General features: G+C 42.2%; 2 protein-coding genes across 13 annotated transcripts in view; one reads left to right on the forward strand and one right to left on the reverse strand.

The window, feature by feature from the left end:
- Nucleotides 1-1,137: 1,137 nt before the first annotated feature.
- Nucleotides 1,138-5,059, reverse strand: LOC147201064 (inhibin beta B chain). Its single transcript, XM_086118440.1, has 2 exons — nt 4,717-5,059; nt 1,138-3,046 (listed from the first exon to the last, which is right to left on the reverse strand). The coding sequence occupies exons 1-2, from the start codon at nt 5,057-5,059 to the stop codon at nt 2,280-2,282; spliced, it is 1,110 nt and encodes a 369-aa protein (XP_085974566.1). The 3' UTR covers nt 1,138-2,279.
- Nucleotides 4,895-26,842, forward strand: part of r3hdm2 (R3H domain containing 2) — a 55,749-nt gene continuing 33,801 nt past the window's right edge. For 8 of the 12 annotated variants that reach the window (XM_086118429.1, XM_086118427.1, XM_086118438.1 and 5 more), the window contains exons 1-3: nt 5,148-5,298; nt 7,534-7,635; nt 10,295-10,380. The gene's annotated coding sequence lies outside the window, so the exon portion shown is untranslated. Of the gene's footprint in view, nt 5,037-5,147; nt 5,299-7,533; nt 7,636-9,605; nt 9,900-10,181; nt 10,201-10,294; nt 10,381-18,263; nt 18,629-26,842 lie in introns of those variants that run through there. The other 4 variants (XM_086118430.1, XM_086118432.1, XM_086118433.1 and 1 more) reach the window with 4 other exon arrangements.

The following is a 26,842-nucleotide window of genomic DNA, read 5'->3' on the forward strand; positions in this document are numbered from 1 at the left end:
ACATGCCCTAGATGTCGTAATTTATCCTGAGCTATCTCACATGAAAAGATCATTTACCTTCATAGCGAAATCAAAATATGTGCATGCCAAGGGAATGTGTTAACTGTTTACACACCAAACACAGACAGTCGATAAACCCACTTCCACTGTTTGTATGAGCAAACACACCCTTTGCCTTACAGACCGTGGACATGACAGGTAGCATGCCAGCTGAAATTGGTCTTTTGGTCACAACAGGGGCATGCATAGGGTTGTGGTAACGGGGAGGCTGCCCTCGACATCCAGCTGGGGGGGAAGGGCGTTCACATTTTCCCCATACCAGTCGACCAAAATTTTAATTGAAAGTCTGCCAGTAGGGCATCTGCTTTAGATCGAAGAGGCTTTTTTTTTTACTTCACTTTATTACACAATCCTTAGTGGCCTTTTTTAAATCTTACCTTTGACAAATAAAGTGATCCCTCGCTATATCGCAGCCAGTACATCACCTCTTTATTTTTATTTTTTTTACCAAAGTACTGTATTAAAAAAATGCCTAACGACTCAGAAGTTTTGTCCATTCAAGGCGCATGACTGGTGAAGTAAATGCATGTACAGTGATCCCTCGCTCTAACGCGGTTCACTTTCCGCGGCTGCGCTGCTTCACGGATTTTTTTGTGCAGTTTTTTTAATGCTTTTAACCCTTTTAAATCAGAACGCGTCGGCTTATTTATTTCCAAAAACTATTTTCGTTAGTTGTTGAAAACGTTTGTTTTTTTTATAATTGGGCCTGAAAACAGGTTTTGGTCTTTGATTTCATTGTATATATACTGTAGTTAAGTATTGTATAATAACTGTAAAAAAATGTTCACTACTTCACGGATTTCACTTATCACTGGTACTTTTTGGAACGTAACCCCCGCGATAAATGAGGGATTACTGTACTGCTGCAGTCTTTGTCACAAATATGTAAAGTATAATCACTGTTTACATATTTTAAACATCCTGGTACCCACATACACTTACACAAACATTCCTGGGGGGGGGGGGGGGTGAGCAAACCCTCCTTCGCGATTTTTCCACTTATCGCGGCAGGTTCCCTGTCCCCATTACATTGATTATTTATTTAAGATGCAATATGAAAGAAAACAGAACAGATGCATTTGTGCATTTCTTTTATTCCAAAATAGATTCATACAGAACATTAAAACTGCAATGCTGTAATTAGATAAAAATCTGACAATGAATCAGTCAATAAAATATATTATGTATAAAAAATAAAAACATAATTACAGTCATGCCGCTACAGATAAAAGCCACCCATTTTAACACAAATAGAACCTGAGAAAATACACTGATTCACATTTCCTTTCTGTGGGCTTCTTTATATTATGAAGTAAACTATTGCCCAGTTTGATTATACTGTACATTGTTTTCGAGCACAATTGTCTCGGGGTGTTAAAGTGCTTGTTATGGTATGATGGCAACAGGATGCTAATAATAATAATACATAAAACCCCATTTGCATTAAACAGTAAAACAACAATTCAAGTGCAGCTTTGGAGGCAACAGATGTAATATGTCCAATTAGTTGTGGATGAAGTAAAAGTTCATATATGTGTACTAGTTACGCAAGACATAGCTCGGTGAGCCCCTGTTGCGCAAGTGGAATGATGTCAAGTCCCTGATGGAATGATTAACTGACTGGGTTTGGTTGGAAAGCTTCTAATTATACATCACATCAGTAAACTTTGGACTTTGACAATTATATGCGCCAGCGTACAACAGCCCTTACCCATTTGACCCCCCCGCCACGCAGACCTTCACATTACCCGACCACTGAGGCAATCGTGTCCAAATGTTTGCCAAATCATGACCTTGAGTTTAAATGCTGACCGTGTTGTCCAACTTAAAAGACCGCTTGTAACAACAATACAGTGGAGATGCTGAGTAAACTTTTTTGGGAGGAGGGAGGGGGAAGGGGTGCTCCCCCACAATGCCCCCTGGAATGTTAGGGTAGGGAAAAAAAAGAGCCCCCAACACCCTTATAACCGATTGACACAACATTGGATGAGTGTGTCGATCTCAACAGGATGCACTAAAATAATCTCTTCATTGCCATTCCTGATGCATTCCATTGCCTATGCGCCTGTAATTTGTCAACTTTAACTTGAAAAATGATGTCATTGTATTAGCCAATATTTTGGAGCCACGGGCAAGCCATTTGTGGCCACCTGTACTACCCATACAATACTCTAGGACTGCTGCATGCGAACAAATCTACACATTGCTACAAACTCTTATTATGTGCATCCACAGGACTCCACGATCATGTCAGGCACGTCGGTTTTGATGATACTGTGCTGAGAGTTGAAGTACACCATGGACAGAGGCTGCCGTTCCGTGGGGACGCAACACGAAGACGCGGCCGTGTTGACACCGTTGACCTTCAGCTGGCTCAAGACGGTGGCATGGAAGGACGAGGCGATACCGGGAGACCCGGCAAGATGCTGGGGGCACTGCCCCACGCAATAGTTCATGTGGTAGCCCTCAGGCGCGATGATCCAGTCGTGCCACTGGATGTCCTTAAACTTGATGTACAATTCTTTCTTGCAGCACACGGTGATGTCGTCGCCACACCGCAAGGAGCGTTTTCTGAGCAAGTGCTTGGCGGGGTTGTCGCGGGGACGCACCTGGGCCATCAGGAAGGGCTGATACGAGCTCTTGGGAGAGTTTTCCAGGGAGCAAAGATTTTTCCCATCCTCGTCGCAGCGCACCTCCAGATGGAGTCGCTTCTGACCGCCATCCAGGAAGGGCTGTAGTGTGCGGCTGATGGGGAAGGTGTGCCAGTTACTCTCCTGGACCTCCAGCATCTTTTCTATAACTAAGGTCCGGTTTGACTCTCCACCGTCTGCCGTGAGGAAGACTTGCGCTGGGACTTGGTAGGGCGACTTGGAGGAGCGGACGTAGATCCAAAGGGAGGACTGCAGCACCTGGAGGCTGCGACCATGTTCTTGAAGGAACTGGAAGGTAAGGCTGAGATTTGCTTCATCCCCATTCCCACGTTCATCTGGGGGTCAAACAAAGTCGACACGCAAAGTAAGGAAATGTCATTGAACCACAATGACCGTACTGTATGTATCTCGGGCTGCTTACACCTGATCTGGCATTCAAGCTTGGGATACAATATAGAAACATTACCATCAGTGTCAACACCATCTATTTGTCTATGTGTGATTCATGTTTAATATGTTTGTCCAAATACCGTAACTATTCATCTGTACGTCGATCAGTAATTGTTTGCCCATGCGCCCTTCCGTTTATCTGTGATGCCGGATACGCTTGCTGTTTAGCTGTCCATCCATCCATCCATCTGCCCGTCTCAATGTCTGTCGATGTCACCTTCTCGTTGTCTGTTCATTTGTCCTGTTGATCATCTCTGATCCTAGCTTTTTGTTTGTCGATGCATCCATCTAGCTGTCCGTCCGTCTTTAATGTCTTTTGTCTGACCAACATTCTTTCCATACGCCGGGCCGCTCTGCCATCAGTCTGTCTGTCCATCCATTTGTCCCTCTGTGATGCCTTCTGCTTATCAGTTCCATCCGCAGCAGTGGTTCACAAACTTTTTGCGCCAAGTGCCACCTCACAACATACTTGGTTGACTCGACAAGTACCATCATAATGACCAACAATAAAATGATGTCGTACAGGCGGCCCAATTGTTCATTAAAAGGAGTGAGAGGTTTTATTCTTTAAATTTGCGTTCAATGTTATTGTAAGCTACTGTCACGTTATGCACAGTTTGAACAGTAACACTGCTCTCATATAAAGGCACAAAAAAAAATGTATTTCATGAATCCGTGAAGAGGTACTGCACATAAAAGTTTAAAAGGTGAACAAAATGTTTATAAACGGTTATGAAATATTAAATCCAGATGTACAGTACGTAAAAGTTAAATACAACCAGCTGTACTAAACAATTAAATTCAAGAAGAAAAAGTTCAAGCTACATAAAGTATTACATATACCACATAATGATGCACATCTTTCAAATTTAATTCAGTAATACAATTCATCTTTTGGGGGGCGGGGTACTGGATCTCAGTTCGGCTGTCTGTCCATCTATCCATCTAAGCTTCCTTAAAAGTGTGTTGTTGCCCATCCATGATGGCTTCCATCATCCACCTGTCCCTCTGTTTGTCTGTTGGTCCATCTAACTGTGATACCTTGTAATTACATATCTACCATCCAAAATCTATCTGAGAGTCATAAATATACACCCACGAGCTGGCCGTCCATCCGCCCATCAATCCAGGCATTCAGTCTTCTGCCCATCTGTAGATTAATCCATCCATCCATTTGATCAAATACGTCCCATGCTTGCGTTCATGTTTGGGTCAAAGCTGTTAACTTGTCATTTTGTGAATATGGTATGCTGGCTGAGAGAAAAGCGAAATAAATCATAGACTTAACAGTTGCTCTTTTGTAATAGGACTGCAGAGTTAACATACACCAGCCAATTAAAATGCTGGTAGGCTATTATCATTACACCGATGACTTGGAAAAATCGTGAGACAATTTATGCTGCACTTTCACCTAATTTCCTCACCACCTGAACAGACAAATAGGCACAAAGAAATTATTAGGAGCCATCGTTTTTGGCGGAATGGTACATGTCAGACTGTCACGTAAAAGTTCTTTTTTTTTTTTAATTATATCAAGATCACAGAGCACACTTACTTATATCGGCAAAGCTGACTATTTCATAGCCTGGGTCTTTGGATAGCGCATTGTTGTCTAGTTCGAGGGTACCGTTCTGCTTGACGCGCCCATAGTGCAATTTGCGCAGCGCAGTGAGCAGCGCCGCCCGGGGCACAGTCTGAGAGATCCTGGGTCTCTTTTTCAGGTGCAGCTTGTCCAAAAGTTGCTGCTTGGCGATCTCCACCATCAGCCTCTCCTCCGCGTCCCTCCCCAGGGACCGGGAGCCGCAGGACGCGCAACCCGGAGGGCTACCGCTTACCCAGAGACCCCCCGAAAGCAACGGGACCAAAAATAGAAATGTGCGTAATGAAGGCTGCGCCATTTCACTGTCAAATCAACCAGTGCGTTAAAATGAAGAATAGAAGAAAAAAAAAGTCTTCTTATGTTTTAAATTGGAGGTCCTGGTCTGCAGCTGGAGAGTTGCGTGATGCCTCGGTGTCCTGATGGTGAAGATATCTAATGTGGGGTAATCCACCAAAAGTGGTGACACGTTGGAGGGACGCACCAATAAGCGCACCGGGGCACCGTGTGAGGAACTTTGCTGGCAGCGCATCTGCAGACGTGAGCACGTACTTATAAGCGGACATGCGGGAAAGGCAATGTGGATGTCTGATTGGCGCTGACCCGAGAACATACAGGGACAACTACAAGCGTGTCCGTCCGGTTTGGGGAAAGTACACAGTGCAAGAGTTGCCCCTCACACGTGGGGTGAACAGCCCTCACTTAAATGCGCAGAAAACGTGACATCACCTCAGGCGGCCAAAGTTGAATTGAGGTGCCCTTTCACCCACTTTCAGCTCGGCATAATGTCAGCTGGACGTCATCCATACGTCTCTAATCATAAACGGCAAAATTAAATGCCATTTAGTGGTTTATATTCCCCCAAAGTTTGTCCACATTTAGCCGTATATGCTTAATTGTTCAATTGCTGTACGATATCAGACGCATTTAAGTCGTTAGAAAACGTAGCAAAACTAAATCACCTTACCTGCTTGTGGAAGCTTTCTGCATGCTTTTACATTTTTTAAAAAAATGCATGTTTTAGCATATTGTATTACAATAATGTGTGTATGATGCACATTCTCATTTAAAAAACATTAGTTTTTGCTGAAAGTATGGTTAAAAAGTGCGATGGTATTATATCGTTTTGAATATTCGACCCAGTACAACCGTTGATGAAGACATGTGTAGTGCATGACTGCCAATGTGTGGAGTTTCTATGTAACTACAATCCTTTCTTTTCACTTCAGGCAGGAAGGTCACTTTTTAATTTGTAATGTTTCATTTTGTTTGTTTGTTCAAACACCACGCCACACGTAAAACGACATGTTTTCAAGACCACTGCGGTGGAGTTACCATGTAAAAGCTTACTCTTAGCAATAAACATTCAGTATACAGTAAATGAGCCTTTCAAGGAGTGTTTCTCAAACCTTTTTACAAGCAAGTACTGTCTCGAGAAAATCTTGGCTCGCAAATACCAACTTCACCAACATAAAAAAACATTAGCATAGTAGGCCGAAATCCTTCCATCCGTCCATTTTATAATTTGTTTATCCTCACAAGGGTCGCGGGCGGTTTGGAGCCTATCCCAGCGGTCTTCGGGCAGTCGGTGGGGGGACACCCTGATCTGGTTGCCAGCCAATAGTAGGCATACGTGTGAATCAAAAATGAGGCAGTTTTTATTCCTAAAACGTATATCTATTATGATTGTAAGCTACTCTTATGTAGTATTACACAGTTTAAACATTACCACTGCTCTTATAGGGAAATAAAAAGCTGTAAAAAAAGAAAGAAAAAAAGCTCATTGGGGAAAAAAGCACATTATTGCATTTTTGTATATAATAACACCAGCGACAAAGGCATAGGCTTCACCGGCCATTTTCATGTCATGTGTTCTTATTGGCTCAGCGGCACAGAGCTTCATGGTCACCGGAGTTCACAAAGCTGTGTTCAGCATGATGGTGACGATATCGTGCCAGTTTTAATGCTGCAATATCGCCGTTATCGTGACATCCCTCCTTGCGATACAAGCAACATTTGAGACGCAAGTGCGCTTCAGACTCCAACCACCAGAAGGTGGCAGCAAACTTCACAACATCCAGCCACCATCAATGGACTCTATGCACGCACCATTTCCACGTTTGGAGTGCTACGGCGGGATAGTTTCCGGTTGCCAAGCCAACTTTGAGCGAAAACAATGACAGCATCAAACTCTTCAAAATATACTCATTGTCTACCGGAATGACGTCAAGTTACCAAAAATGACGTATACCTTTCTAATTGCTCCAGCGTGTACACACACTTGCACGCGTTTTAAGATGGTTATATCAAGTTTGTTTATAGTCCACAAAATAAATGACAACTATGCCAAAGCACTCTACAGAAAGAGTGAATGAAAGAGAAAAATAAGCCTTTATTGTCAACGTATCGTGCAGATGCGGCAAAACTGAGGTCATGAAAATGTAGACAACCAAAAATACAATAAAAATGCCAAGCATACTATTCACTGCCAGAATGAGGATGTTGATGTCTTCTTGATCCCTGTGACTGCAGCTTCATGAGAGGAACCGCAGACACTAGTGACTAGTGTCTGGGGTTCCTCTCATGAGGCACTAGTCACCCATTCGTTGTTTCATTGTGAAATTGTTTCGGCGAATGTACAAGCAGTCTTTCCTCTTTGTTGTAGTAGCGACTCACTGTAAACCAGTTTAACTAAAAAGCTGGGTTGATGAGCACAAATGCTTGTTTGTATATGTATATGGACAACAACAACATCCAACATCTCTGTGAGTGCAGAAGAGCGCAATACTGGGGACAGCGAAGATCCTATGCAGAGCCCTCAAGATCCCAGGCATGAAGGAGATACCGCCCAGGTGGGCAAGGAAACGGAACAGCAAGGTCAATTCCTTTGTTTTTGTTGGATGCTGAAGACATATGGAATTCAGATCAAAAGATGTGCATAACACAAAAGTTTTAAATCACTGCTTTTATTTCATGGTATTTACATCTAGATGTGTTAACTCAGGACAGAGTACCTTTTGTTTGAAGCCACCCTCTTTTCAAGCGAGCGAAAGTATTGGAACATGTGATAAATGGTTGTTTCTAGTTGCTCAGATGTTGCCTTTGAGAGTGATTGCTTAAACATTAGAGAGTACTTGTTTTTGCTTTGAGTTTCGTCTGTGAAAACTAGATGTACTGTCAAGCAAAGAGACCAAAAAGCTGTCGATGGGAGAAAAGCAAATTTATTTGAAACAGAGAAGAGGGAAAATCGATCAGAGCTATAGCACAAACATTGGGCATAGCCACAGTCAACACAACAATTTGGAATGTCCTGAAAAGGAAGACACTTCTGGTGCTCTTAGCGACAGACATTGAACAGGTCGGCCAAGTGTATCAACAGGAGCTGATGATACATAGAAACATTGTGAGAGCTGTCATCAAAACACCCAAAAATGTCAGTGACATCATTGCCAACAGGGTAGGGTTGTAGGTATCATAAGCCACTGTTCAAAGATGACATTGAGAGAAGAAACATACAGGCCATACCACAAATGCAAATCGCTTATCTGCAAAAAAAATAAATAAAAAATTGGAAGGCCAAATTGGATTTTCCAAAGAAGTACAGAGATAAGCCACAAACGTGTTGGAACAAAGTTTTGCGGACTGATGAGACCAAAATGAACTTCTATTGAAGTGATGGAAAGGCCAATGTATGGAGACGGAAAGCTCCAGGCAAAGCTTTTGATCCAAAACATACAAGTTCATCTGTAAAGCATAGAACCGGTAATGTCATGGCTTGGGCTTCCACGACTGCTTCTGGAGCAGTCACACTAATCTTTATTGATGATGCAACTCATGTTGGTAGTCGCACAATTAATTCTGAAATCGATTAAATCACTCTGTCTGGCAATCTACAGAAAAAGGCAACCAAAATAATCTGCAAAAGTTTCTTTATGCACCAAGACAATGACCCAAAACACATTGCCAACTCTCAAGGTTTTATACTGGCCAAGTCAATCACCTTCTGTCAATCTCCTGAAGAGGAGTGACTGAACCTACATGTTTGACTCCGCCCACATACACTCAAATTTTGCACCAATGACTCCAAATGACCCAAAACGTCCTCTTAACATGGTTCAGGGGTAACGTTTTTTACAGTTAGACTTTTTTTACATACACTTTTTTAAAATGATGCACAAAACTCAAATACTGTACTTTGCTCCTTGTGGCAGCAAGCTGTTATGTGTGGTGTTGTGACACATTCTCATCTTCCAATCACAAATCTAACTGCAGCCACCTAGATTTCTGATTGACATGGGAAAAACGACACGTTTCAATTGATCTTTTTTGTGTCAAAAAAACTAATTAGAAAATCAACAAAAGGAAAAACATCTGAAAAAGATTATTTTGGAATGAGACTCTTTTTCAGCTAATGTCTCTCCACTCATCATTTCCATTTAAAGTGCAATAAGAACTTATGTTTGTTTCGTGTTATTTATTCATAATGAATGATATTATCACTTACATTTACAATTGAAATTGAAACTAAAATTGAATATATAGGAAAAATTCTGAACGGATTGATTGCAATCCCATTGATCGCAATGGGTAGAGTTACCTTGATTTATGAACTTTCTCATTCAAAAATTTTCTATGTGGAGGACATCTTTTGAATAGGCGCTCAGAACCAACGTCAATTCCTAATTTTCTGGGCCCCGGAACACACTGAACGTGCTTCCGTGGCGTTTCGACAATGTTCACCCTCAATGGACGTTTCAACCACTTCCGGAGTCAAACGTTTAGCTCCACCCACATGTAGTCCAACCCCAATCTACGGGCTGCTGGCAGGGGCAATTGGATTCTGTCGGGTGGTAGGGTGGGTGAAAAAGTGACGCCGACACACGGTGTATGTACAGACACTCACAAACCAGAGCTGAGGCTGCAGGGGGGGTAATCGCGTTTCTTTTCTTTTTTTTTTCTTTACTTTTTATTCATTTGGACTCTGTCGATTCGGCCTGTTGCTGTCGGCGTCTCAAAATGACTTGCTTTTGAGTCACCACTGCGAGCCTGTCGTTTCGGCTCACGCGACGCTATTTTGACAGTCCGGGGGTCGCAGTGAACCACCACTACCAGCGCCTACCGAGCTGCTAGCATTAGCCCTTGTAAGTCACATACGGGCAATGAGGTTAATGACATCTAGTTAGCACCTTCACTTTTCGTGGGGGTTGGCTGACAAGTGATCTGCGGAAAACGCGTGCTATGTCTTGGCTTGCTAATGTGCACGATTCGCGATCTGCTAGCGTAGAGAAAAGACGCGTTCGTGGGCTAACGTTAGCTACATGCTGTGTGTATGTGTGTGTGTGTTAGTGAGAGAGAGAGAGAGAGAGAGAGAATATGTGCGCGCGCGTGTGTTGTGGCTAATTATATGCGCCGGGGAGGAGGAGACGGCGAGGAGCTTATACCGTGCGTGCTAGCTATTGTTAGCTTCTGGTCTTGTGTGGCTAATAATCTCAACCGGACCTGGTTCTGACTACACCAACCATCTATTCTCCTACAGACTCAACTTGAAAGGGGGAGAAAGAGAGTAAGGTTGAGGGGGATTCTTCAACACGGACCCTCCCGCATTCGACCCGGAAAAAAAAGGTAAGGCGAACGCCTCTGGTGACTTGTTGAGTTCAGATAATGAATGTAAAATCCATCTTTAAATTTGCCTTTCGACCTGGCGCGAGATTGTGTTGAAAAAAATCGCGATTGAATGAGGATGAAACGAGGAGGTGGCGTTGCTTCGAGGAACCGAAAGCCTTGCTTTCCTGTGACAACACGATCTAATATATACCCCGGACGACCGCAGAGAATAAGATATTACTTGGGAGTTGACGGTATCCAAAGCAAATGTTAAATCGGAATACTGTGAACCCCCAATTCACAAATTTCAAACTCACGTATTTGTGAACGAATCCAGCCAAACTTTTTACTTGACCCCTACTTATTACCACCTGTCAGCGAAATGTTGTGCTCTTTCCTTAAAACCTGGCATGATTTCACAAAAATTACGAAGTGCTGAACCTGTTTGGAATGGGCACCTCGCCCTTCTAAATAAATTCGAAAATGGAGATGCTGCGTTTTGGAGAAATTTGTTGTTGTTGTTAAACAAATGGCCTGATATCGCCTATCGAAAAATATGGGAAAAAACAGTTCTAATTCGAGTAAAACAGTATTACTCAAATATTCCTCAACAAATCTCCACAACCCTTTTGTTTCATCTTTTATTGGGGAATCCTTTCTGCAATGAACGGACAAATTTCCTTTAAAATTATTCACCCTTAAATTCTGGGGATTCTCTAAGTCTGTGTGTCAACATTACTGTGATGTTTCAAACTGCGTTACTTGTCCTAGAAGTTTGATTTAAATACTGCAAATGGAAAATTATTTGTAAGAATTGTAGTGTGGGCAGCATAATAGGTAATGTACTTCAGTAATCAATTGTTAATTTGTCAACACTATTTGTGATGGAGGTTTTTATGGAGGATTGAACTACACATTTGATCTTTTTTTCCTTTTAGAAAATTCATCAAAGATGACAGCTATCTGTTGAAAGGACAAGGAGATATCTTGAGAAATAATGAAGTCATGCTGTTTTACTTCTTGACCAAATTTTCTGTCGGCGATGCATAGAATCACAAATGATTATTTTGCTCAGTAGATAGCACTAGTTTACCAAAATTCATAAGGGTCATGCTGTAAGATGAGTTTGACAGCATATATAGGCAGTTCTAAAATATATATATATATAAAATATCGCGGCAACCCTGATTTCTAATCCCTATGAATACGAAGGGTCACACTTAAAATAAATCCACCTCAATTAGCCTACTTGCTTTGGATTCCAGTCCGCAAGTGTCCACGATCACGTTTTGTCATTTGCTTTTTTTCATTTGAAAATGAAACAATTCTTGACAAACGGCGACTTTACGTTTTAACACCTCAGCAGCAAATAGATGAAGAGTTGCTCGATTTCCCACAAAGTGGGATCATTGCACAGACCCCTCGAGCTGTGACTCGAACATCTGCTCTGTGGAGATAAGTAAATAACACAATGCTTAATGCTTGAAAGTCCAACAAGATCTTTTGGGGAGGATTGCGAGCAAAATCAGCCATTTTAGGGTTGCCATATTTGACCTAAGTTTTCCCATAATATAAACATTGCCAATGGGCATGCACACCAAAAGTGGAAGTAAGTAAACCTACCAATCAGAAGGAACTCTTCTGCTCAGTCGTCTGCATAACGATTGGCGATGGTCATTGATCCTAATGACAGGGAAAACACTTGAGTCACAACACTAAATTCTTTAATGCTGCCTGAAATGAATTGACACATTGACAATTCAATGTCTAAAACTCATATGACATATACATTAAGGCACTGTATATTATCCTAACACAAAACTTCAAAGTTCACAAGATGTGTAATGTTTGACTTGGCGGTTTCACTGTATGTTGTTTTGCAATTTAGCAAGCCTGGATTCACACTGCAGGTCCAAGTGCTCATTTCCAATTTAATGCCTGTATCCTATTTTTTAAATGGTCTTTTTCCATGTATGCTACGTCTGAAGTGACTCGTATCTAATATGTCTGTGTTTACGTTCACGGAACACATCGAACAACCCATATGCACAGATGCCCAAATTGCACATGGATACCTCCATAAGGTTCCAATCTGCAATTACAGTCAACCTTCGCCTCATTGCAGACACTTTTCCCTGTCTCACTCGATCGCTGTTTTTTTAAATTATGCCTATCCTTCATCTGAACTGCTTATCCTTTTCGAATCCAATCCAATTTGACATTGCAGATTTTTTTTGATATTCTGGGATTTTCCAGTGATCATTTTCCCCACACTTACTGTTATTGTAGAATGAAGCAACAGCCCGGTGGAAAGTGTGTCTCTAAAAGACAGAGAATAGCCAACGTTTGAGGTCATTTCACATTTAAAAAAAGCAGATAATGAGTAATATTTCGACTGCAAAGCAAAATTGTCTGACGCAACTGCACGTCAACGGTCAATGTTGTTAGCTAATTCAATATAATCTACCACTGCCAGTGAGAATGAATTCTAATCCATTGGGCAAGGATGGACACAGTTGCAAGTGCAATTTTAATGGCTTTCTTGAACAAATAGTGAGAAAATAAACAATTAACAAGCGCATTCATACACAAGCTGCACGGCTACAACTGAGGCACTCAGTGGGGAGACTGGCTAACGGGTGGCCATAGCCAGCCGCTATCTTGTGCCTACACTATCATTTGTTGACTTTCACGTTACTCAACAGGCCAGGCCCCACCATTTACAGCCATACATAATCATAGGTCACTGATACTACATTGTAAAACTTGAGGATGCCCCAAATTGTTAAAAATAATACTTACACCTCACATGCATTTTTCTGATTGGTATTACAGTATGTGAAAATCTTTGTCTTATTCGTTATCTGATGACCCTATTTTATCGATGAGATGATTTGTAGAATCATCAATTATAAAACACCCCAATCCTAAGAGGAAATGTTCAACAAGTGTATGGTGAAGGGTGATAAGACTGTAAGAGTCATAAAGCCTTAACATACATATCAATAAAATAATAAATATATGCCCAATGCATTTGTCAATAAAATACAAACAGTATATCTAGTTGAATGCGTCTTATTTTTTTCTATTTATGCTGCCATGATGCAATATCCAGTTTTGCCACTCGAGAGCAAAATATTTGAATTGTCACTTGAACCTGTGTCTGATATTTATGTTATTTCGCCCCCCCTACCCCCCATACTGCGCAATATGTTATGTGTGCTTAGTTCGGCTGTATTCCACACCCACTATTAATTATTTATACAAGCCAAGACGGCTGACATGAAAGCATTTTAAAAAATTGTCATTTAAGAGATCTGAAGCCATTGAAATAGGCAGCTCTGATCCACCGGGATGCAGTCCGCAGGTTTATTCACCGGCGTGCTATCCATATCTGCTTATGCCTTTGAATGCCTCGCTTTCAGCAGCAGTGGAAGAAGAACAGTGGTTTTTCTAGTGAGATTTCAAGAGCTATTTATAGATCTCTGCCAGAGCACCATGCGTGGTGTTGCTGCTGCTGCTGCTCCCATCCCTCTCCCCTCTCCTCTCATTCTCTTTCTTTACTCCATCCTTCTCATCTTTCAAACTGTTTGTTTTCACCCCCACACCCCCAAAACCGATGTTTCCACTCGTGCCCTCCATCGTTTGCTTTGAAGTCAATTATTGATTTGGTTGGAGGGGAGGTGACGGGCTTTAAATCTTTGCCTGGGTGACTTCACAGGCTTTGCTGCAAAGCTCAGAGGGTTACAATGCATATGCATGACACAGTGGAAGCTCTAAGGTCGAACACGGTGCTTTGGTCTTAGATGCTGTTCGACAGCTGATTTGTTACTATTCCTCCCAAAGTCATGTGAATTGAATTTACAACAGGTACTCATAAGAAGTTTTGTTCATTTGCCACATCAAGGCGAGTTGATGGAGTCTTTGATACCTGAGTTTGGAGCGAACCCGCAACGTCTTTAGCAGGCAGTAGTCAACGCTCGTTGTTGTTATCGCTAGCTCGCTAGCAGCATCTTGCCTCGACCTCTCGACTGTCCGACTGCAGGTGACATAAGCAGCCCAATTAACCTTTTTGGGACGGTCATGATGTGTATACATCCTGACTGAACGTTAACATGCCACCCCACAATGAACACTCAAGCGGCTGCGTGCATAGTCCATTTTGACTCTAAAACCGCATCAGCATGGGTTCGTTTTTCATTCAGAATCATCCAAGATGGAAATAATGGTCAGTAGTAGAAGATATCAAGGATAATAGTCACTCTGGTCTCTATTCTAGTCTTATTTTTGCTAATTGATCAATCGTTTAGACTTGTTAAAATTAAAATTGTCCAAATCATCTGAACTTCAGCCTCGACAGTAACTATTCTCAGATTCCTGTCGTCCTTCATGAAGGCAGATGATTGGGGTTTTTTTTCAAAATCAGAGCTTGCAAACATCTGCTTGTACTTTGAAAAATAGTCTTATAATTTTTCTTAGAATTTCTGACCGATCTTACGTAACCGAATCATAATTCATTTAAATTTGTGTGTTTTCTTCTCAGAGTGTGTAAAAGTATTGAAAGGTCAAACTTTCCAATACCATCACATGACCAGTGATGGTGAATTCGGCTGAGGTATGGAAAATGGAGTGAAGGAGGAGAGGATGTCGGAGGCAACAGAAATGAGAATGCTAAGATGAATTGAAGGAGTGACACTGAAGCAGAAGGACAGAAGGATGTAACAGGGAGGCTTTAATGGGAAGGCAAAGGAGATCTGAATCAGGTAGAATGAATATCTGAAAAGGATGGAGGGGGAAGGCCCAGTTAGGGAGGCTAAGAGTCTGCAGTTGAGGCCTTTTCACACTGCACTTAGCAATGCGCGGTCGGCAGTCAATGAGCCAATTCATTGTTTATGTGATTTGAGAAAAATGTTCTATTCGAGAGTGCTGTCGCGGTGACGTCAGGAGGGCCCATCAAATTGGGAGAGATGCTAGCGGAGTGATTCCAGAATATGAACAGCAAATGGCAAACAAGCAGGAAAGCCTCCCCGTTACTTCCTTGTTGGCTTCTAAATATGGGCGTACTTGTACGAGGGCTCTGTCGCCCTTGTGCACAGCCTTGCAGAAAATACCAGCAAAACCAAGTGCCGTGTGGCACGGCCTTCGGGATTTGCTCCACTTCAAAGTTAAAGGTGAGGATGCTCGCAAGTTCTTGGAAGTAAAGATTATATCTTAACCCTGCAATTTAGTGAGGAAAGGCATAGAAAGAGTTTTGCTTGGACCTAGGTCTAAATTTTACTTTGCTGCCGTAGGACAGAAACCCCAACCTAAAATATCTATTTGACCATTTTGCCTCACCTCACCACTGCAGCAGCCCAAACTCTTTATTAATCATACAGGTAGTGTTTATATTATGTTTTAAAAATAACTAACTGCCAAAAAAAGTGTAAAAAGAAGTTAATGGACGTGATTACAAATTGTGGTAAAGTCTACATAACTCACTTTGGTGTTAATTCCATTCTGGAGATGCGTTGAACACTCCTCACGTCATCTCATTTAACATGAACTGTCATACATATAAAATGAAATCACCCAAGCATAACGTGTAACCTTCGATTGCACACGCCTAGTGTGTTTGCATTTTGGACGGCCCATGAACATAAACATTTTTAAAATGACAAAAATGGACAGACGTGTTTTTGACAGGACCAAGGACATTATTTTGATCATAAGGGACAAGCAAATGTCGTTTTATTTGGTAGCAGCTAATGCAAGAATCAAATGTTGCAATCTCCATCTTCACTCAGTGCAGTGCTGCTTCTTGTCACACAGCACAGGCAGATGGATTTACTTCACAAATGTAAATTGATTAAAATAATCCAAAATGAGACCCATATGAGGTAGCGTAACATACTGTATGTTGATGAGGTTTCATAGTTTTTCATATCGAGACCACCCCTGCCTGTCCGGCGATGGTGTTCATGGCGCAAAATTGTTTATTTGCGATATCTTTGGCCACTGATCCTCGCTTAATGCCTCTCCTGTTTATCCATCCTCCTTTCTAAGCCTTTCACCTCTGTCTTTTGCTGTCCCACGAAAGAGTTGAAGAGCTTGGATGCAAAAGACGTGGCTCTGCTCGTTCGAGTGAAGCATTAGACGGCATTAGTGCTGTCTTCTTTATCCCCGGTCATGTGGCCGCCCCGAAATTTCTGTGAGAACAGTTGTGAAATATGCAAAACTCTGCTTTGTTGTTGATGCAATCAAGTCAATGATCTGGCTACCATGTCCAATGCGCAAATCTGTTCTCGACTTTACACTTTTGGGTGATTTTAAAGACAGCCCCGTGCCCTTGGAAATGATAGATTTGACCGTCCCAACAAAATTCTTCCTTTTTACAATTTGAATGGCTATAGTTGGAAGGGCACATCTGTTGGAAATCTTTCAAAACTGGTGACCCGACCACTCTGTTGGTGAAATGAATCATTGACACACCCATTAACTGCAACTTAACTAACCTATCATGCTGTGCTAACACCCAAGAGACAACGGGGGAAAAAAATGTCGATTCATTGTTATTTTTAACACTAGGAATATTTTCATGTTCGCAGCTGCTCTTCCACTGATTTATATTGGAATAATGCTTCCAGGATGTGTTGTCATAGCAAAGGTCTTCAGTACCAGCCAATTCTCGACCCCATATTTTATTATTTATTTATTTTTTTAACCCTAATGCTTGGAAAAAAATGAAAAAAAAAGTATCTGGGGTTGAACGTGTGGACTGTGAAAAGACATAAATATATCTTTGGGAGTGAATGAGTTAAGGACATCTTGTTTTTTGAGACAGTTTATCAACAGTCAATTGCACACAATCACCCAAATCTATAACAGTTGATGAATTGATGAGCACATTAGAGGGTTTGAATATGGGAGTGTATTGTTTTAATGTATTGGACGACTGTTTTGTGTTTGAAAGTTAGCAGCTCCTTTCATCAATTTGTTAGCCACTAACATGTTTTCATAATCATCTCGGTTGCATCTTTCCCTGGTAATTCAAAGCTGGCGCTTGACGTACTTGGATCCCAAATGAATCCTGGTTCCACGGTAGCCAAGCGAGGCACAAAGCAGACATCCCTTGACGTCTACCTTATCCTGAGCTCGCTGCAGATAGTTGCTTTGATGCTGAACTTTTGACGTCCTCCTCTCGTATTCCCTGAAGCTGCAGGGAGAACATGCAAATAAATCATCTTGAGGGATTAAGGCTTTCCCAGCTAATGAGTTTTTTTCTTTCATTAATTTTGCCTGCTATCTTCCCTTTTATATTCTTTGTACCGTATCTTTTTTTAACCATTAAAGCAGTGCTGCGTTTTGACATCAGCTGTCAGCACTTCATACCCCGCAGTCGAGTAGTTCCAATCAATCATCAGCCTCCTAACACAGTGATCCCATAATTCTGCAGCCCCTGCCTTTTATGCCAAACCCAGTGAAGTGAGAGAATTCCTCAACTGTACGTTTTCACAACGCGACGCGGCCTCCCACCGTCAAATAATTAGTGATGAATTCTTTGTCTGAAACACTCTCATTTGCTGTCAATACAGAAGTGAGAATCTGGATTGAATCTTTACATCCCTGTTTTGGCGTAATGGAACGACTCTAATATCACCTGAGAATGCCCGTTTACACGTAGTGTGAAAGGGGATTGATCATTAGTGACTATGCTAGTTCAAGTTTAATGATTCGGGGAACAAAGTTTCACAATCATGCAACCTTGGTGACTGATTCATGTAGCTTTTTAAAACAGCTGGGGTGCTCGCGAGCCCTCGCTTGGCTGTCACTGCAATTACATCGTAGCACCGAGAGCAGCAAGCGAACAAGATGTGAGAGGGAGGGAGGAAAAGAGAGAGCTAGAATCCATGCGAAAGGGAGCAGGTTTTGCAAGAGACGGCAGCGTTGTGAACGATGCAAATGTTGGCCTGAGAGCGGGAAAGGATTTTTGTCCTGGTCCGTGCGAATTTCATTGAGAAAAAAAGAAGCGACACCTCTCAAACATGAGAACAAGGCAAGTTGTCGGAAGGAGAAAGTAGAATGAACTGAACTTGCCGGAAACTCACCCCCCCACCGACAATGGAATTCATTACCTTTTGCAGTTAAGCAGCGAGAGTTCTTTCTGGTCCACACCTGCTGTTTCTTCTGCCGTGATTCATTTACCGAGTTTCAAAAACAAAACACAGAACAACTATCTGACCTGATTGACTTGGCTGGAGATCCATCGAGATGACTTCTTCATACCGTAAGAATGTTTTGTCTCTGTATTATCTATAATTGAAATTCATCCATTGTAATCCTAGTCTGTATATCTTGGTGCACCAATTCATGCCTCTGATTGTGCTCTAAGCATGGCATGTTTTTTTGGGGGAGGGGGGTGAAATTCTGCTGGTAGTTTCGTAACCTTAGTACTTTAGTGTCTTGCAACTTTTTTTGGTGTTTTTTTTAGTCAACGGTGTAATTTGAATGAGCAGTAACTGACAAACTGGATTGTTAACGCAAGCTATGCATCAAATATGGACCCCGCCGTCTTGATGACTCTCACTAATTTGTGGCCACTTAAAGGCGGGGGTAATGAGGAATTCCCTTCCACTGTGTTCCTGTGTGGGTGGAGGGCAGTGGGCGGAGGTGGTCACAGCGCAAGAAGGCATCGCTGCAACACCGTCACGCCGAGGAGCGAGGGGAGGGGTGTAGCGAAGAGGGGCAACCTAGTCGCTTACATAAGGCTGCATGTGGGAAGTCCTGCGTTAAGAGACCTTGACGCTTATCCACAATGATCATCTTAACTTGGAGCTACAGCAGTGGCCTGTGGTCATGTCAGTTTAGGTGTGTGCCACGCACGCTCAGAATCTCATTTTCTCTCGCCAAGGTAATTTGTGTCCGTGTTTTCGCCGTCTGTTGAGACCGAATGTGCGGGCAGCAGTAAAACAAGAGGAGGTGATAAAAGCACAACAGAAGAGCCCTCTTGAATAAAAAATCAGTGGTTATAAATAGCAGCGCGCCCTCATTGACTGTTTCAGGTTGAGGAGACCTGGCTTCGAAGACACGCTCTCCGCTGATGGTTACAGCCTTGCAAAATCCCACTCGCAATTACCCGATTCTCATTTGTGAAAGCTTTTTTAGTGACTCAGCCCAGATCTGTTTCGATGAAATCTGGAAGATCGTTATAGCAGTTAAATTCGAGGGTTAGGCGGGGGGAGGCGGAGAGCTCATGTATCCAAATCACCAGATTTGCCAGATGGTGCCACAACTATAACAAGTGTAATTTTAAAAAATTTAATGTTGCAGCACCAAAAAATCAATTAGCTCTGTGAATCCACGTGTTCATTTATAGCTGGGGCATGTAAACCACACTTATCTGTAACATCATACAGTGGAGCCTCCAAAGTCGAACACCAGCTGTTTCATGAAATGGGTTGACAAAATTTAATTTGATTGTGATTACAGGTGGTGGAATAATGGGTTCATAAAAGCTTTATTAACCTAACAATACAATGTTTCAACTAACATGGCCTAACGAAGCCATCCTTAACAGTCCAGTATCAATACGTTAGCAACAATAAAATCACTTAACTTTAATGATAAATGGGAATTAGGTAAACACATGCACCCCTTGCACATCATTCTTTAACATACAATCAACATGTATAAAATGAAACCGACCTCTAATGTGGTAAATGTTAAAACGTAACTCATACTTTGCATTTTGATCACAAGTGACAAGTATCTGGCAGCTAGCCAGCCTGCGTCAACACTCGTTAGCTAGCACCTTCTCTTAGAAGCTATGGGTTCACTCTTGTCAGACAGCATACACAACTGAGATTCCAATGCACAACAGTTATCAGATGATCAAATTCAAAGCTCTTTGTTCATAGCGCATTCATCCATACAGTAAATGCCAGTGCATCTTGTCTTGTCTTCGGTTCTTCTTTCCGTCAGTACTGTCCTTTCAGGAAAAATTGTAGGAAACAGCACCTTTGATGCTGGCTAAAATGAGGCTTAGTGAGGTACAGCAACATCACACATTTATGACATTACAATGTCCAATAATTTCTGTGGCAAGGCGTATTTTCCTTAAAAACTCCAAACATACTCCATGACTTTTATTTGTTTAATTTTTAGGTAACTTAGCACTCCTGCATCCCAGGTAGCTGGCCCTCCTGCAGCCTGCATGCTAATTGCCAGTGCGTGGGAAAAAGACCAAGCACAAAAGAGAGGATGCTCAAGAGGCAGAGGGAAGGGTGGGTTGGGGCGGGGGGGCAAAATAATCAATGGCACCCTCTGGAGAAACTCACTGCTGTAATTGCCTCCAAGTCAGAAGGTTTACACTGACTCACCTGCAGTCTGGAGGAAACCTACACACCAGGGTCATTCATTCAGTGTAGTTTGTACAGAATGCGCTGGGCGAGTTAAGATAGCAAATATCGCCCATTGTTAATTGTGCAGGGCAAAGCTTGATTGGCAGCTCTCAATGAGTCGAACAATGCACAAATTCAGTTCACGCTGATCATCTCATCGTTGAAGCAATTCCAACCTCGATTGCATGCCACCAAATCAGAGCAAATGGTTTTAGTTTCAGATGAATTTGTAGTATCACAAAGTTCGGCTGGCCTTTGTATTTAGAAATGCTTGCATCCAGGACTTAAGAGTTCAGAGAATGAATCTATCATGCCGATAAAAACTCAAAGTCTGAACAATACAAAGTCAGGGAGACATATTTAGAAGTGGTTCGTTTTCACGAGCGATCCTGCCTGCAGCTCTGCAACCACACACACAGTGGTTTTCTTTTCTGTTGTTGCAGAATGGATACAGCAATGTCCTGGTTATTATTGCATCCTCCTCCTCAGTGGCTATTTTTGGGATGCAACTTGTCGCATTGTAAGAGTGACTTTAGCCCTTTACACGCGTGCAACTAACGGTGCCTGACTTGGTGACTGGCTGGTTGCATGATTTCTGGGTAAAGCCTGCGAGCTGGCAGCTCTCAAGCCCCCATCACTGTTGGCATTGCAGGCCAGGCTGCCAGCTGTTGTCAAATGGATGTATTTGTGCATGTCAGGAAAGCCACTGGCCCCCATCTGGATTCAGCTAAATACCGAACTGTACGATACTCATTTTAGGGCCACCTTTTCCTACTCATAGGTCTCATCAAATATAGGCCTCCTTCTCCAACCCTAACTGAGATGCTCTACTCATTTTTCAACGATGACAAACCGATCAGTACAATACTTTATCATAAACATATTTGATAGAAATAAAGATGTATAATGTATGTACTCGTTCACAATCCGAAAACAAATGCCACATCTAATATGAAAGGAGCGCATCCATGATGTGACACGCATGCGCACAAGGCACCTCGAGTGACACGCCCAAAAGACATCATGCGGCAGTGTTAACACAAGTAAATATGGTCCTGCGTGTAGGTGCTCATTTAAAAATCATACATTGACAGAGGGGCAATGCTGGAGGAGCTAGAAATACTTTGGGGAAATGGCCTTTTCGATCTCTGCATTTCATAGGGATGTCTGATAATGACGACTCCACGTCATTGCCTTCACTCCCGCTCGGAATGATGCATTTGCCTGTCTGAATTACGTACTACTATCACTACAAATGTCTGTTTTATGCTTCATGTTTCAAGTGGGATTAAATTACTGGAAAGTCAATCATAAAGGTCAGCACTGTTACTCAAAACAACTTTGCAGATTCACGGACAATAATCAGCCGGCCCCACCCGTGCGGACCGCATATTGGGCTGATGTATGGGACGGATCTCTGCGATCTGCCCATTCAAGCTGAGGTTGCTTTGCAAAAAATCAGATATGTATCCGATGTAGGACCACATATTGAAGTTACCTGAGTTGGATTTGAAAAAAATCCAAACTGAATCGTGCACATTGTCATAAAAATAATGAGATACAGGTCACATATGGGCCCCCCAAAAAAATCTGATTCGTGTGGCATTTGCATGCAGTCTGAACATAGCCAAAGGCGAGTCGTGTCACTTTACTCTCTACTACAAAACTGGCTGTCTACACAGCAAACAGCAAGTTATTATCTTTTATTCTTTCATGTCTATAATCCGTTTTAACCCAGAAACGAAGTCTCATCATATAGTTGCGGGTCTTCTTGCAAGTAAATCCTACACATTTCACAACTTTCCGGTCACCAGTTAGCATTCATTGCAAGTTCTACATGCAAAAAACACGAGCCCTGACTCAATGCATTTGCACAGAATTTCATCAAATGTATGCTGAATTCCAGAAGTTTTCTGGCAGTAAAGGTGCTGATTTTGTACAACCGAGCATTTCTTAACGTTTAAAGATGGCCCCGCTATTCTATTTTCTTCCCCGTAGACCCTAAGAGTTCATCCATCACACTCGAGGCTACACCACAGAGTGCGCGCCGATGGTGGGAATTGACTGAGCCGGTATCGATCCGTGTTGTGTTGAGGAGCGGGCGCTTCACAGCAGTTCCAAGTGTGAATAATCATTTTATTGTAAAAACAGAACAGAACAAAAAAGACAAAAAGGTATTGGCAGTTTTAATATAGAAGCAGAAATGACAGAGTAAATTTTTAAAACACTGTAAATATGTATCTTTTTTTTATCTGCACACATTAATCATAAGCTTATAGGTCAGAAAATGTTTACGTATTTGAGAATTACCTTGGTAACCGCAGCCTGTAATGTCAGGGAGGGATCAAACTGTGACTTACTGTGTGAATGCAGCTTTAATTTTACTGGTGTGAATGATACAAGACAGTCTGTGTGTGAAGAAGCTGCACATTCTGCACATTTTAATGACTCTTTGTGAATGAATCCTATTCTGATCACTCTGTAAGCCTCATTAAGTCCGAGGGATCTTCGAGCCATGTTTGGTTGGCACGTGTGGGTTTGTTTTTGTCTGTGCCGTGTAGCCACGTCGTTAAGTGTCCCCCCCTCCTCCCAGTGGTGTAAATCTGTGTTAAACTCAATCCCCTTTAATAATGGCCTTGGAATTTGGGAAAGCGAAAGGTGGGTTGGTACATGAGGGGGTCGTGAGGGTGAGGAAGGGAGTGAAAAATATGGGGGTGTTGAGGGATATGGCTGGATTTCTCTTGGCGACAGAGCTTGTTGCCATGGATCTGATCCTCCAATTGGTGGAGGGTTGGTCCAATCACTTAACAGCACAGATTGTTTCATCATTGAGAAGTTTTCCCCTCTCTCTCCCTGTCTCACTTGTAAGCCGCTGCTCCTCCGTCTTTCTCACCTCCTACTGGCTGCCCAGAAAAACTGAAATAGAAGTTGTGATGCTTGGAAATGAACTAAAAGGTGAACTCTTTGAAGTCGAACTGTGTTTTATGCATCTAACGTTTTTACGACTCTTTATTCTGACTGATTAGCAGTCCTCCCGTGAGGTAGTTGTTACATTCCGCAGTGGGAAAAATGGTCAGGTGTCCCTCCGTTTGTCGCGTACAGAATCACACGTGACACAAGAAGGTTGGGGTGTCCTGATTTGATATTGAAATTGAATATCAATGTCATCTTAAAATACAGTCTCAGATTATATCGGTCTACATCCAAAATTTCTGATATTAGCATTCCTATTATAAGCAGTCCATTGCAGACTCTGTTCCTACCACCTAAAAAAGAAATCTGGCCGTACTGAAGTCAACTTGAATTGCTATTTTGCAGTACAATTAGTACAATTTGATTTTATTGAGTACATTCTTGTTATTTCTCAGGGTACTTTAAATTCTTTTAGTTTAACTCGCAGCCACTGTTGGAATGGAACTCGGTTTTAAACCGACGGCTGCTAAATTTTGTACTGTTACATGTTTGGCCATCCCGCTGCTTGTAGCTGATAATGTCACATTCATTGTGGGTATATTCTTGATTTTTGCCTCAGGTATCCACAGAATTTTTTTTTCTGGCCCGAGCACACGAAGTCCCGCTTGAAATAGCTTAATTGTTTTGTCGTCTTTATTCCTGGCAGAGTTTGATGTTAACTCTGGTCCAGTGGCCCGGGGCCAGCATGCCAATGTGTCTTTCCACCACCTACCTAACGATGCTGGTCTGGTCAGACTAGAACAAACAAAGTCACCCGAGAAAAAGGCCAAAAAGAGCATTGCCGATTTTGGACCAAAAGCCTTTCATCACTAAATCAAGCTTGCCGAAACAGAATGTAGTGATGCAAAAACCGCAATTGTGACTGGCATGTGATTGAGGGGTTTGCCTCATGGTGCTATTCTTGGAGTAGTGCATCCACCATCAGTGGCAGCAGGACCACGGAATGGCGGCGAGAGCAGCGAAACAATCAAGCGTCATTGACAGATTATTATTTCCAGTAATGCATGAGCAACAACTGTGAGCTCGCAAGAACTTAATTAATCATAGACACAACTTGCACCAAAACACCATGACACGTTACTGCACAGTGTTGTTACTGGATCTTGGCAGTGAAATTTAAAGTCTCAACCCAAAGTCAGAAACCATTTCATTGTGTAAGATACAATTTGCAGGCATGTCTCTCATGATTAAATTCACCCAAAAAAAAACAAAACAAAAAAAACCACACGCACTTGATGTAAATTGAAAACAAAGTCTGGTTTATTGGTTTGTAGCATAAATTGGGAGATTTGCTTTTTCACTACTGCTAGCGGATGGAGCGTGGCAGCCCCATTAAAGGCACACATCACATCCAATTGAAGAATACAACACTATTGTACATACAGAAATTACCTTTATAAAATCAAATTTCTTTGCAATCTCTCTTACTATATTTTATCTTATTCAGTGCTGATTTTCTTTATCTCATTCACTGCCAGCGGAGTACCCCGAAATGCCAGCTATTTTAGAGCATTTTGAATGACCGATCAAGAATATGGTATAGAGCAGGGGTCCCCAACCTTTTTTGCCCCACGGACCGGTTTATGTCGGACAATATTTTCAGGGACCGGCATTTAAGGTGTGACGGAAATAATACGACAAAATAATATGGTATGAGCTGCATGAAAATGGTGGTTTTTCGAAATATAATAATAAACACAAGGAGCTTCTAATCTGGCTGCAGCACTCTGATCGCGATGGTCATGTTTAATGCCTTCAAAATACTATACAATGCAAATTTAAAGTGCATGAAAATTACGACTCACCACAGCCCCGAGCTTGATTTTCTGCAACCAGACGGTCCCATTTCGTGGTAATAGGAGACAATGACACCTCAAGTGTGTGTTTTATGTCCAGTCTACTTCGTAATTTGTTTTAGTCGCCGTTGCTGCAGAAAACCCCGCCTCACACGGGTAGCATGTCTGAAATAGCAACAGTGCTATTGTAGCGATCTCAGAATATTCAGCCATAACTTTAATCCAGTTGGCTCGAACGTACTTTTAAGGTCGCCGTCATTTGCGATCTCCAGCAGTTTTTTAAACTCATTTTTTACTCATTGTTTTTAGCGTAATCGGTCACGTGACGCAGAAGCGTGGTTTGACGCGTGTCAAGCGTGACACAGACGGATGTAACAGAGAATCCGGTAATCTTTCAAAATAAAACATCTTTCGTATTCCGAAATAAAATGAAATTAAGGCAAGTTCTTTCCACGTGGCCCGGTACCAAATGCCCTGCGGGCCGGTACCGGTCCGCGGACCGGCGGTGTGGGACCCCTGGTATAGAGGATATTGTGTTCTGACAATATAAAGCAGCATCAAACGAAACAAAAAAAGAGGAGACATGTCTTACAAGAAAAAAAAAGTTGCTAGCTAACAAACGTGTTGGCATTTTCCTCCCTTGCAATGGGCTTGACAAGCCAAGATTTAACCCCAATCTTTATTTTCACCTCAAAAACTATGCACATCTCAATCTGAAGTGATGCATCGCTGCCATCTACTGCCGTTAGTTTTTCATTACAGTTTTGTACATGCAAGCATTTAATCGACAAGCTATGTAAGATGTCTTCCACATGGAAAAACATAATTAATGGTTATATTTGTCAGTGGCAATGAACGGGTAGGTTTTAGTTGATGTAATGTAAAAGTTAACAGCAGTGACTGAGTCAAGTCATGGTACCGTAAAGGTAATCACCTTACTTCAAATGCTATTCGCGTCCTCCGTTTGGTGCACCTCCCAACTTTCACACGCCCCGACAGGCAACTGAACCTAGAACTAAACATATGTAGATCCTGTAGCTGAAAGTGGCTGTAAAAGAGACTTGAGGGGATCTGCAGAAAGGTAGGGAGGAAGGTAGGTAACAAGGACGGGGAGGGAAAGAGGAAGCGAATGAGTCATAGCTCGTCCCACAGGACTGAGTGGGCTGACTGTGGAGGAGGATGGCGTCAGCAACAGGGCTGACAATTTAAGAAGACACATTAAAAGAGGAAGAAAAGGAGCGAAAGAGAGCAAACACTTTTTTCGTGGGCGGATGGAGCAAGCTGTAGCGATGGGTGAGGTGGTGGGGGTGGAGGCTCAGGAAGGCAGGAAGG

The sequence above is a fragment of the Hippocampus guttulatus genome, chromosome 8 (genome assembly GCF_054856545.1).
Source record: "Hippocampus guttulatus isolate MCC_2025c chromosome 8, RoL_Hgut_1.0, whole genome shotgun sequence".
Lineage (NCBI taxonomy): Eukaryota > Metazoa > Chordata > Actinopteri > Syngnathiformes > Syngnathidae > Hippocampus > Hippocampus guttulatus.